General features: G+C 42.8%; 1 protein-coding gene across 1 annotated transcript in view; it reads left to right on the top strand.

Annotated features, from left to right (window-relative positions):
• Nucleotides 1-13,198, top strand: part of RANBP17 (RAN binding protein 17) — a 160,933-nt gene that overhangs the window by 126,959 nt on the left and 20,776 nt on the right. The window contains exons 23-25 of the mRNA XM_055811925.1: nucleotides 1,240-1,454; nucleotides 2,664-2,802; nucleotides 9,324-9,490. Of these exons, the coding sequence (XP_055667900.1) occupies nucleotides 1,240-1,454; nucleotides 2,664-2,802; nucleotides 9,324-9,490 (521 nt within the window). The remainder of the gene's footprint in view (nucleotides 1-1,239; nucleotides 1,455-2,663; nucleotides 2,803-9,323; nucleotides 9,491-13,198) is intronic.

The raw sequence follows: 13,198 nt of genomic DNA, 5'->3' as shown, positions 1-13,198 counted from the left end.
ACGGATCCAGTTTAATATTAGGCCTCAATATGTATTAATAATATGCAATCTATGAGGTCTGTGTCATATTGGGCAAGTTTTTAGTGGCATTTTTTAATTGCCTGTTATAAGAACAAAACTGCATTGTCGTAACAACCTCTCTCAACGGACAGTGTTTGGGATTGTGAATAGTTAATGTCCAGTTAGCTCATTGCTCCTTAATCCAGGTTGTCATCGGCTAGACACAGGGAGCAGGCAAGCCGAGCATCTGATCTGTAGACTCTTGTGCTTTTATTGGTAGGAATACTGTTAAGAATGCACAGGTTTGTGTTACTTTCCTCTAGTTAAAATTACCAAGAATGATGAGTCGTAACAAAATGAAGACCTGACGCTTGGTTTTTGTGCAGGCCAAGCTTGTCAAGGTCAACGTCAGATGGGGTCAACCTAGTGAGGCCACTTGGTGGTAGAAGTGAATGAAGTACTTATCTTTGCTGTGTTCGTTCTACTATTTCAGCTCACTTTCATTAATTACTTGAGGCTAGAAAAAAAGTCTGTCATGAATACAAACTAACTCTGGGGTGCTGTGAAGATGGGCATTAAAATATTACAAGATACTTAGAAAACTTGGTAATGAGGCCTCGTGAATAATTAGATTTGTACAGAGGATAGCAGCGGGATCTACCGCACCGCTGCACAGTGGATCCAAAAGTCACTATTGCCTGTTAATAGTGACAGCAAATATTTACCATTAGCTGCTATTTTTACATTATAAACATGGAGTTTAATTAAAAAGTCATTCCCATCTGTGACTGGTAAAATAGAGGCTTTTGTAATGGATGTATTTGTTTTCTGAGGGATATATTTAGTATGTGTATACATCAGCAACCATCCCAAGAGACCGTCATGGTAATGGATTAAAACCAGGCTTTGCTGCAGCATGAGAAACTATAAAACCATGTGTTGCAATGCTGTTCAGATTAAGGAATTCATGCTAATAGACCCAGTCATGGTCTGGCTGTACATCAGGGATGGGAATTCCGTAGCTTATATTTTAAATTTTGCATACTAATTCCTTTAGTGGCTTTTAAGCTTTAGTCATGCTTAACAGAACTTTTACATCAAATGCAGAAACCATTTTTCTTCTGAATAGTAATGAAAATAAAGGCAAAAAATAAGTTTAGATAGTGCCATCAAAATATTTTAGATTTGCAGCTGCTTATGTAAGTTTCTTTCTTTCTTTCTTTCTTTTTATGAAAACAGGTAATCAGATCCTCTCTCTTGGGACTTTGTCAAAAGATCAGGTTTATCCGTTGAAACTCAAGGGCATTTCCATCTGTTACTCTGCACTCAAATCTGCCTTATGTGGAAATTATGTCAGCTTTGGCGTCTTCAAGTTGTACGGGGACAACCACTTTGACAATGTACTTCAGGCCTTTGTCAAAATGCTGCTTTCAGTATCCCACAGTGACTTGCTAGTAAGCAATTACTCATCTTGGGAGTCTTTACGTGAAATATGAAGTAACACCACCACAGGCTTTGTAATGTTATAATGAGACAGAGGGATCTAGAACATCTCAAATGCAGTTTTCAGTTCAATTACTTGGATTTATTTATATAGTGACATCTAAAATACAGGTATGACTGAAATGCCGTCGGAAACGACAGCTTTTCCAGTATTTTCACTAGGTTTGTCGTAAAAGAGAGAAATGCAAATTTTTTTCCTTCCTATACTTGCAAACCCATTTAGGTTGCCTGCATGCACTGTAAAACATCCTCACATATTCAGCCACTCTGCAATTAGTTTCAATCTGTAAATTGTCACTGTGTATTCCCCATAAAATTTAAAACTTTAATTTTAAAGTACACCATGTTCCCATTTCTCTGTGGGAAGACAACAGATCCTGCGCAGTATCAGCCTAAATTTGAACTGTGACATTTTCTTCATGATGCTTTAGTTCAGAACTGTCATTTTCTTGCAGGAAGGGACAAATTTGGGATAGGTGAAGATGGTTAATATCCAGATTTATGCTTGCCACATAAAGGAAGTCCTTGGAACTGAAAAGTTGCTCTCGATTAAAATCAATATATTGGGTGTATAGTGAAGTGTGCATGTTTGGCACGTGCCTAGGCACCCAGCAATAATGCCCTAAAAGTGAGTCCTTCAGAGTAAGGTGCTGAGCAGGCCAGTGGGTGCAAGCAAGTGCCTCTGCCTGCACAGAGCCTGTTACAGGACCTCACTTAAGCACAAAAAAAAGTCCATCTGAGATGATTTGGGGAAATCTGTCATAAATCTTGGTAAGTTTTCCTGCAGAAGGTAAGATACAGGCCATAATCCTGTCAAACTGACACCCTGGACAGAATGCTATACTGCTTTTACTAGACTGGTAGCTGTGCAGAATGTCACAGCGCGGTAGTGTTACTGTATTAGCCTGAGCTTCGTTTAAACTAATAGTGAGTTCATATCCTATGGCAAATTTGAAAAGTTGAAATCTACTGCAAACAAGAAAATATTTTGTCTCTATAAATACTCTTGATTTAATGGCTAAATAAGAATTCATCACATCATAAAACCCATAAGATCATTCTTCTATCATCTGTTAATGTGTTAATGTTAGTCCGTGGTAATATCTGTATTTTCCATGAATATGTACTATTTTTTTTTCTTTTTTTCTTTTTTTTTTCAGCAATATCGAAAACTAAGCCAGTCTTATTACCCGCTTTTGGAATGTCTGACCCAAGATCATATGAGTTTCATTACCAGTTTAGAACCTCACATCTTAATCTATATTCTTACCTCAATATCTGAAGGACTTACGGCAGTAGGTAAGAATTACTTACACTTAGAATTACATACTGAATTACAAATACTTAGCTATCTAGGAGTTTCAAAGAAGCACATTTATTTGTATCTTTAAAAAATTAGTATCAACAGACAGTGGAAGATGCTGTCTTTTGAACATTTTAAGAATGTGACCATTTTGGTTAACGGAGCTAAGTTCTTTTAAACAACCTAACCTGTAGGTTTTTACAGATAATATTTTTAAATTGTCTTTTCTTACACGCCAGAGTTGTTAAAATTATTAATGTGCCTCAACTAGGATTGTACTGAGAATTCATGCATTTGTTACTCAGAAGTAAAGCATGTTAATATGTGTATAGGAATCTGTGGGGTTTTGTTTTTATTTGATCAATGTAGCTGTTGCATAAATAATGCTTGTCCTGCACAGCTGTAATATGATTTAAGAAATTTGAAGGTATCTATCCATAGAAAAAAGAAACTAGTTATTCAGTACTTCACAAATACATTTTGGAGGAGGATTGGTGCAACAGAAGCATACTTGGAGTAACAACAGAAATACAGTGGTCAGATTGTAGCTAATTTCATTCTCCTGCACAGTTTAATTTATGCTTTTTAACCACATGACTGTCCAAAAACATGGGAGTTGGGCAGGGTTGGGGGAAGAGTTGGTAGCCTGAAGGCATTTGGAATATGGAGGAGACTGAGCATTTGGGGAAAGAAAAAATAAATCATGCAGTTACATTGTGATCACATAGGAATACCGTGCATTTATATAGTTTTTGACTGAGAAGCTGTTCAAAACCTTACAGTCATACTTATTGATTAGGGAGGTTATTAAGGAAAAAAAATAGGGACATGAAACATTGGTGTGCCTCAGTGTAACTCTGTAATAGCTGGTGTTTCTCATTACCGCCAAGAGTCAGTCACACCCCACAGGAATGCATGAATGCACCAACACTCCCAAAGCATTTGCTGTGTTAAACACATTCAGCGGGTTTTGCTGCAAGAGGGGAACTACTCATAGAGAGAAAATGGGTAGTGAATAGCTAAGCAACAGCAGTGAAGAAGCAAGCATTCAGGTCCCTTTATTATATAATGCTGAAATCCATCTTCTCCCAGGTATGTTGAGTGCTTTGTCACCTGCAGTGGTGGGACGGCAACCGCCGATGGGCTGGCTCTTCCGGGAGCCTGCCTGTTGCTCGCTGGCCAGTGATATATCGCACTCAGCGTTAGCTTGACTGACAGCTGCCAATCCAGCCAGCCCTGTTCCTGTTCTCCATTATCACTCCACATCTCTAACATTTGAGATACTGGGTATATTCATTTTGATAATTCAAAATTTATTCAAAAAGGTTTACTTTAACCACCTCTTTGAAACCCAATTTGAATTCATGTAAAAGCAAGAGAAGAAAATGTAAATACTATATAAGCTTCAGTTTTCATGTATTTATGTTCCCCTCTCAAGAAGTGTTGCTCTCTCAAGATGGGGAGGAGGAGTAAAAAAAGCATGTATTTCTAGTCTTCGCTTTAAACTTCTGTGGTTTAGGTATCTGGGAGTTTAGTCATGAAGAATTACAAATTTTTAGGAACACAGATGTTTTCTTAGAAATCTTTTATTCTGTGGGTTTCCTGATACTCTGCTGAGAAAAGTATCAACAAAAATTTTAACAGCTTACTTTTTTCATATTTCATAAACCATAGATTTGCTTAGCCAATGCTCTCCTTCAGTTCATCTCAATGTCCTTAAAATACAAACATGTGAGACTAAGACAAAGTCTGTAGGAACCTGACTTCATGGAAGGCTTGATGCAGTCCATCAAAAGCTTTTACGCTCACTTTCATGTTCAGTTTTTTTGTTTAACTCTTGATTTCTCCAAACTGAAGTACTTTTCAGTCCTGGAGACCTGCCAGATCTGTCTGTCAGTAAGACCTGGCTGTTGCCATATTGCCCAGAGAGGACATGGAATCTCCATCCTTGGAAATACTCCCAGACACGGTCCTGAGGAACCTGTCTAATGTTGACCCTGTTTTGGGCAGGAGGTTGGACAGGAGGGTGCTCCCACTTGGTTTCTGCCACCACCTTTAGGATACTACTGGTATTTTCCCTACATTTTGCACTTGTGTTCTCTAGCTTTCCACAACTCCTGATTCTGTCCAAATGCCTATGCAGCCCTAATCTTTGTGCATGTCTCATGCACATTAACAGTAATACTTCCTTTGTGTGATCAGTCAGCTGAAAAATGCTTCTTTTTACCTTTCACATTGAAGTGATGAAGTGATTATTTTTCATTAATGTCATGTTTCTTAATGGTGCGTGTATCAAGAATTGAAATTGATGTTCAGCCATTAAGTTCCTCATTTGTGTTCAAGAAGTTTTATTTTTGTGGTGAACTGAATAATTTTCCATACTCTTACAACGACATGTCCAGATGAACTACTCTTCAGTCAGTGTATAGCTCTTAACGTTAATTTGTTTATTTTTAATCATCTCAAGAGCCCATTACCTGTCACTCCATTTTCTTAAGAGTTATTCTTCTACATGTTTTATCCCTTTTAAAATTTTGGGATTTGGGATGTTACCAGTTGTCAGTAAAATACAAATCAGTGTCCTATGTGTTACTTGGTCACATACATCCTTCTGCCCTTGGAAAATGGGTAAGTAGATCCAAGCACTGCGTTTTTCACTGAATTGTATCAGTGCCACAAGAACATCTCAGAATAGTAGGGCTCAGGGCTATAAGCCATCTGAGGGGGAATTGTGTTTTAAACTGATTAGAACATACAAGTCATTTTCAGAAATGTTTATAAAAATGAAATAGCTGTCTTTTTATTTTAAAAATTAAATACCAGGAGATCACTTCTGCTTCACAGAAAAAAGTACCTGACTTTTTTCTCTATTTCCTTTACGTATGTGAAACCTTTGAGACTGTCGTCGTTGCCAGCTGTAAGATAAACATTCCCCAAATCCTTATTTCTGAGGAGTGTTCATTCTCTTGCTGAGTAAATACCTTGCTTGATTCCATGTTTTATAAACACTGTGAAAGAATATGTATTCCTTCTGAAGGGCCTAGCTGTAAATCAGCTGTAATGGAAGCCCTCATCTAAGCTTTTATTACGAGAATAAACACTCCAATAGTTCTCTTCTAAAGTGTTTACCTGGCTTTTTCACAGCTGACTCAGTGGATCAGAGCCTTTTAATGTAGTCTGCCTGGCATGTTGTCACTAATCTCTGCAGAGCTTTTCTAATTCTCATATGATTAATAGTATAGCATGCTATTCATTGAGGAAAAAGTAAAACATTTTTTCTGTCTTGCTGCCTAATTTAGATGTTAAATTGCTAAATCCATTTACTTTCCAGGTTTAGTCTCAAAGGCAAATAATGCCAGTATTGAACCGTAAGCAACCGATGGACAGGGAGAATGCCACTTAACTCCCTCTCCTTGCCTTCATGTTTAAAACAAAACAGAATCTTTTAATTTGCAGAGATTCAGCAATGTCATTAAACTGTTGAAAAATAATTCCTCTTCAGCATGCAGTTGTCATACTGTTGAGACCAAAAGGCATCTTCCAGTTGTTCGGGGGGGTTGTTTGTCTTTTTTGAGATAACATAACCCATTCTAACTCACATGCTCAACTTCCAATTACTTGAGCTAATAGCTGATGGGAGTTGCCTACGTCAGGCAAAAACACACAGATACTAAAAAAGTGCGTGTAAAGTTAGCCCCCAGAACACGAAATGACCACATACTGGCAAAGAAAAAAACAAAAGAGCTAGTTGAATGTGCTGGTGACTGGTGCCAGTCACCATCCTTGCCCCTGCCCACCACCAGCACCTGCCTCACCATCGTGTAAGTCGAGAGCTCGGTTTTGTTTGACAAGAGCTGCTGAACTGTTGCTGGATCCATGCGGACACACACGAAGCTGCTTTTGGCATTTTCTGTAACCACGGCCTGCTGACTTTGTGATCCAATGATTAGTTCAGAGGTGATGAAACTGAGTTGCCCAGAAGTGAGAAACTTGGTTGCCTGTGTTTTTCCTGATTATCCCAAGCTTTTATCTCGGTTTCTTTTATAATTCTATCTTTATTCTGTCTTCTCCACCCATTCCTTCTGTCCATAGCCCAGAATTAGTAGCTCCCTGTTGCTCACGTTTGTTCCATTTATTTGGCTGGCTGGCTTGTCTTGCTAAGATTTAGTGAGAACACTATTCCGCTCCAGCACAAGGTTCCACACGCCCAGAAGAGTCATTCAAGGGAGTTTGCTTGACACTCCCTGTCTGTTATATCCTTGCAATCAAAAGGAAAAATGAGCATAAGGAAGCATATTTGATATATAGTTATGGGCAAATTTAAGTAGCTCTTAACACTCATATCAGATTCTCATGAGCAAATGATAGCATAGACCTGTCTGCTGTCCTGCTAAAATCACTTACTGTCGAATGTAAAATATCTACTTGTACAGTATCAGCATGTTGCAAACTACTGCTGTTTTGTAAACTGATGATAGTGATTTACTTTGTATTATTCAATTTAAAAAGAAATAGAGTTAAGCACTGGTTTAGAAATACAGCAGAGCCCTCCTATGAAATATGTATTTTCAAATCTCTCGCTTGTTGTTATTGATGGTGATTCAGTTCCACCACGAATTGCATTTCTAGTTTATATGCAGGACTATTTTGGTTGAGAACACGATGAGTGCCAGATTCTGCACTCTTTACTTTGGCAAGACTCATAACTTTGAACTCAGCTTTGTTCCGACACAGTGTCTTAACATCCTGCCCTGTTTAATTCGGTCCTAGGAAGCTCGGTGGTCCAGTGGAGGTGGAGGCAGCATCGGGATGCTGCAGCTCATTTCTGTGAGCTATTAGATCGCTCTCAACTCCTGCTGCTAAGTCAGCTGGTTGCTTTGGAAGAGCAAGTCTTAGGAGACCACTTGTTTCTTTTTTGCTTGTAAATGTTTGTTCAGTGTTAACTTCAAAACACTCTTAGCAACGTACAATTAGTTTTTAGATGGCGAAGGGTTAATAGTGTCAGCACAGAGCCTAAGGAGTTAAACAGACACAGATCAAAATACTTCAGTGTCTGGAGGGATGTGTTTAAATGAACACTGCAAGGTTGGCAGGCCTCCAAATTAGCATAGTTTAAAGAATTCAAGGTACATTTAATTGGATCCTTCTAATCCCTTTTCCCTCAGAATGAGCATTTTAACAGTTTAATTCCTTTTGCAACCCCCACACATCCCTTACTCCAGTGGCCCATCTAAACTAAATACTGTGAACTATAAAAGGCCTAGACAAGTTCTAGCTGAAGCCAGTGGCAACAGGATGGAATCCTAAATGCACCACTCATCTGGACCTGATGTTGGAAACGGGGGAGGATGGAGGATGTTGGTTCGGGCTAAACCTCACACCCAGCAGGTTAGCCCACCGCATGTACCTGAGGAGCTTCGACTGGTGCTGGTGTTGCGAGGAACCGAGGAACAGGCAGTTGTTTCATCGCGTGGCTCTGGCCAGGTGCCGGAGCCGGAGCTGGGAGCAGCACAGCTGTACGTGTCAGCATCAGCCGCCGGTCCTGGGGTGCAGGAGGGACGTGGGTGTCGGGCCAGGAGAGAGCTGGGCAGGGGGAAGGTCGCCACTTCTCAGGGGGAAGACGGGAGGAGCATGCGTGAGAAGCAAGGACCAGCACACCGTTCCATCGTGCAGAGGCATGGAAGTGAGCAGAATCCTCTCGCACAGCAGGGGCACAGCAGGCAACACCTAGCAACAAAATAACCTACGTAAATCAGACAGACATATTTACTCTGCAAATAGGTTTAAGCTTTTAATCTCCCTTACTTACCGAAACAGTAAGTAAAGATATGAAGTGGCTTTTGACTCTGCTTTTCAATAGTATCTTCCTTTGCTGTCGTGACTTTCAGTTTTGGGGGCATTTATGAATTATTTGGGATTCACTGCTGTTGCATTGTTGCCAGCCATATTTAATGTACTTTAACCTACCTGAATTATTAGTTGTTAAGCAAAATGAGTAATGGGCTCTTCTGTGATCACTCTTTTACTACCTTCAGTGTTTGCCACCTGACACCGATTGTAAGCTGTTTGGGGCAGGGACACATGGTGAAATAGTTCTTGAGGAAAACCTGGACAACAAAAACAGCTCTCTTTGATTTAACCTTGCCTTTCCAGTAAGCAGATCGAAACAGAATGTTGGTTTCTAGGAATCTGGAGCCTTCTGAATGTGAAACTGTCAACCCGCGTCCTGCAGAGGGGCAGCTGCATTTATACAGCATAAATTAAGTTCACCGGAGCTCAGAGATCTGTAGTATGTGGAGCTATCCAGTTACTCAAAAGCAAAGGTTTAATTCCGCTCTGTTAATAAAAGCAGTCTTCAAAGCTAGTCAACTCATGTATCAAAAATAGCCTTGTCGATGTATCGATCAGCCTAATGTCAAAGAGATTATTAAAGTTGAGCTCTCCAAGTACTATAAAATGTCATTATTAATTATTCTTTTATGGAAACAATTTCAAAACTGTTTCATTTTTTACACAGATACAATTGTGTCCTCCAGCTGTTGTGCTAGTTTAGACTACATTGTCACCTACCTCTTCAAGCACCTCGCTAAAGAAGGCAAGAAGAGTCTGAGATGTAGAGAGATTTCACAGGATGGACAGAGATTGCTTCATTTCATGCAGCAGAACCCAGAAGTTCTACAGCAGGTGAATTAGCAATCTTTTCTATGGGGTATTACTGCATTTCGGAATTTTCCTGACTTTTTGCGGTACCAGACACAAGGGTATCGTTGGCTATTTAGTAACAGAACAAACCTCCCTACACTGGTTTGCAGCCCTGCGTAGCTTCAGCTGTGTTCTCATGACAACCAAAGATCGAAGGTATTTTTTTGTCATATTGAAAAGCGTAGATACTATACTTGGCTGTAGAGTATCTTAAAACTTGGTGTTTCATTTTTGCTTGTAAAAAGGTGTGTGAGATCATCGGTACCTTTCTATAGACAAATGGGAAGGAAAGCGCTCTAAAGTATTTTAGGAGGAAGAAGAACACATTCTGGCACTGAACCATGCATTTTGGTAGTGAAATGTGTTAATTGAATGGCTATATGTGAGCAAGTTTCAGTATTTTATTTTGCAGTAGGTGATTTAGTGGGGTTTGTTTCTGTTTAAGGTAAATACAATAGAAATTAAATCTCGTGCTGCTGAAGTGGCCACTGTACTGCTTAGGAGAGATTCCCCTTCCCAGCCCCGTCAAGTTTATCTCAGCCCAGGTGCATTACAGGGAGGTCAGGATATTCATAGCTGCATATCTCCAGATTTGCTCTGTGCCACATTCCTTTAAAACCTCATTAAACAATTTGAAAATGCCTACTTACAAGAATCTCTGGATTCCTAATGCAGTTGCAAAGATGCCGTTTCAGGAGACGCGTTTCACAGGTTGGGAGGCTTTTGACAAAAACAGAAGTTATTAAAATGCAGCTGACTAGTGTGGTTGTCTTTGTGTTTCCCTGATAGGTATGCTGTCATTCGGAAAATGCCTGGCATACAGTCACCACAGTTATTGTTGTCATTTGTTTACTGTTCTAATTGAAGGTGAAAAGTAACTAATGGTAGCTAATATGATGCTGGCAGTATACAGCATATTGCGCGAATATTAATGATGTTTATTATTGACGACATTATCAGAATATGATGATTCCCTTGTTGTATTACAGGTTCTTATGTTTTACTTGCCTGATAGGGGTTTCGTGGAAACTAGCGATGAAGTCAGCATTTGGGTATGTCGGCTTGCTCGGTGTTGCACTGTGCATGCGGTGATTCGAGGGTGAAGGACAGGAGAGCGAGCTGGGCTCTGGCCTCCTGCATTTGTGGCAATCTCGATGCGATACTACATCTGTTAATACACAGTAATCTTTCACTTCGCAGCATATGACTAGGCGGCGATCTGTCTTTATTAACTTCAGATTCTGCGGAATAAGTTATATTTATTTTGAATGCAGGCTTTCACATAGTCTTTTAAATATTAATGGCTGGTCTCCAGTAGTCAGCATAAATATGATTTGCATTAGCACGAGTCATATCATATTGAGTGCCTCTGATGTCAACTACTCAGTGTACTAATATCTGACATCATCTCCTGAGGTCACTGACAACTTTGACCTTTATTCTCATGCACAGTTTCTGTAGTCTCAGAAGCTCTTTTGAATTGATTTGAAATTTTGACTCTTCCCTTTATGAGGCAGTAAAATTGATAATTATTCAGATGGGAACTGAGCACTGAGTGAAAAATCAATTCCACCCGCTCTCTGCTGCGTATAAAATTACTTCTGAGTCTGCTGGACTGAACGGATGGCCAAGGTAAAAGCAGCAGGCAGAAATAGTAGAGAGGATTAGCTGGACGAAACTAATAGCCTAAAGGGATGGCTTTTGAGATGAGGGAGTGGGCCGGTTGGGGGTTATTATCAGCAATGATGGGACTCATTGATCATATGTTTACATCAGGTTTCCACTGGGTTATAAATCAGCCCTGAAGAGCAGCGGAACCCAAGGCCTTGCGCTGTACCGGCGGGACGGCCGATTAGATTATTCTCGCTTTCACACTCGGATGAAAAGTGAGACATTGATTATTCATCGGCTGGCCATTAAACACTGGTTTTATAGATGATTTGACTATCACGGAAGCTAATGAACAAGGTTGCTGCTTCATAACCAGCGGTTTCAGTTTTCAAGACATCTGTGTCGGCTGAGTAATGCATAACCCTATTAAAAGGAATGGGTTACAAATTGCTTAACAGTGCTGAAAAACTAGACCCTAATGACTAATTGTGTTTTGAGTTTAGAGAGGTTTGTCAGCTCTTTAAACTAAACTGATGCAATGATAACTGCAATTATTTACTAGTTAGAACATTTCTTTCCAAGTTGGGTCTCTGCAAGTAGTTGGGCAGCTGTGGCCTCCAGTAGCCCCGGAGCAACAGCCCGCGGGGCCGCCCGGCGCTGGAGCCCGGCCCGCTCTGCCCCGGCCGGGAGCCGACCCGCAGCCCCGGGGGAGCCAGCCTCGCAGGCCCGGGCAGCCTCAGCCGGGAGCCGACCCGCAGCCCCGGGGGAGCCAGCCTCACAGGCCCGGGGGACCCTTGGCCAGGAGCCGGCCCCTCGGCCCCGGGGGAGCCAGCCTCGCAGGCCCGGGGGACCCTTGGCCGGGAGCCGGCCCCACTGCCCCACTCAGCCCGGGCCGGGAGCCGTCCCGCCGGAGCCCTGGGGGATTCGGCCCCGCAGCCCCGCTCTGCCCCGGTCGGGAGCCGGCCCTGCAGCCCTGGGGGAGCCCCACGAGAGCCGGCCCCGGTGCCCGGCACTCCTGCCTTGCCGGGCCCAAGGTGGGGACGCGCGGTGGGTGCTGCCCGGTGCGGAGCGGGCCGCCAGCATGGGGCAGGCGGGTGGCCGGGCCGCGGCTGTGCCGTCCCCAGCCGCCGCAGCAGCACTGTGCCCTACGCCTGGTGTGTCCGTGCTGGGCCTGCCCGCAGGCCTGCCCACCGTCTGCACACCGGGCCGCACATGGCAGCGCCGGCCGCCCACCTGTTGGCCCTGTGAGGGAGTCGGAGGTCTGTGGGCAGCAGGCCGCACTGGCCTTGCCTCATTCATCTATCGCTGTTGTTATAAGTGCTTTAAGAAATAATTTTAAAAGGCTCTAATTTTCTACGCTGTTCTTCCAGGACTGATAGGTGAAGCCAGTGTTTGCTGCACTTTATAAGTGAAAGCGTAATTTTTAGGACGCTACCTTTGTCTTTGGTTAACACTGAATTGTATGCATTAGGCCAAAGGTCCACAAACTACGGCCCGTGGGCTGGATACAGCCCCCCAGGGTCCTCAATCCGGCCCCCAGTATTTACAGACCCCCCCTGCCCCCCCCCGCCGGGGGTTGGGGGGGAACCAAGCAGCCGCAGATGACTGCCTGCCACTTCATCTGCGCGCCGGCCCCCTGGTTAAAAAGTTTGAGGACCCCTGCATAAGGCTGTTTGCTCATTTTGGTGGGGTGAGGTGCTACTTGTAGTAGATTCCAAAAATCAGTTTTGTGGCGCCTTCCACCCGTGGTTCTGACAGCTGTTCCAAGGAGCCATGCATGATAGGTACGGGAGGCATCGACCTCACGGTAATAATGCTCTGCTGGATGGGGATGGGGATAAGAAACAAGGTTTCAGCGAGGTTTTGTGGGCCACCCACCCCCTGGCAGCCCATGTAGTGGTGCGCTGGGGGCCCAGGTGGGCCCATGGCAGGGGACCCTTCTGCGGGTGGTTGTTGTGGGGCTGGGTGGCTGTGGAGGGGGCTGAGCCCTCCTGGGGGTGGTTGTTGTGGGGCTGGGTGGCCGTGGAGGAGGCCGAGCCCTCCTGGGGGTGGTTGTTGTGGGGCTGGGTGGCCGTGGAG

This window comes from Falco peregrinus, chromosome 8 (genome assembly GCF_023634155.1).
Source record: "Falco peregrinus isolate bFalPer1 chromosome 8, bFalPer1.pri, whole genome shotgun sequence".
In the NCBI taxonomy this organism is placed as follows: Eukaryota; Metazoa; Chordata; class Aves; order Falconiformes; family Falconidae; genus Falco; species Falco peregrinus.
The sequence above is the reverse complement of the archived record's forward strand: the minus strand, read 5'-3'. Positions and strand labels throughout refer to the sequence as shown.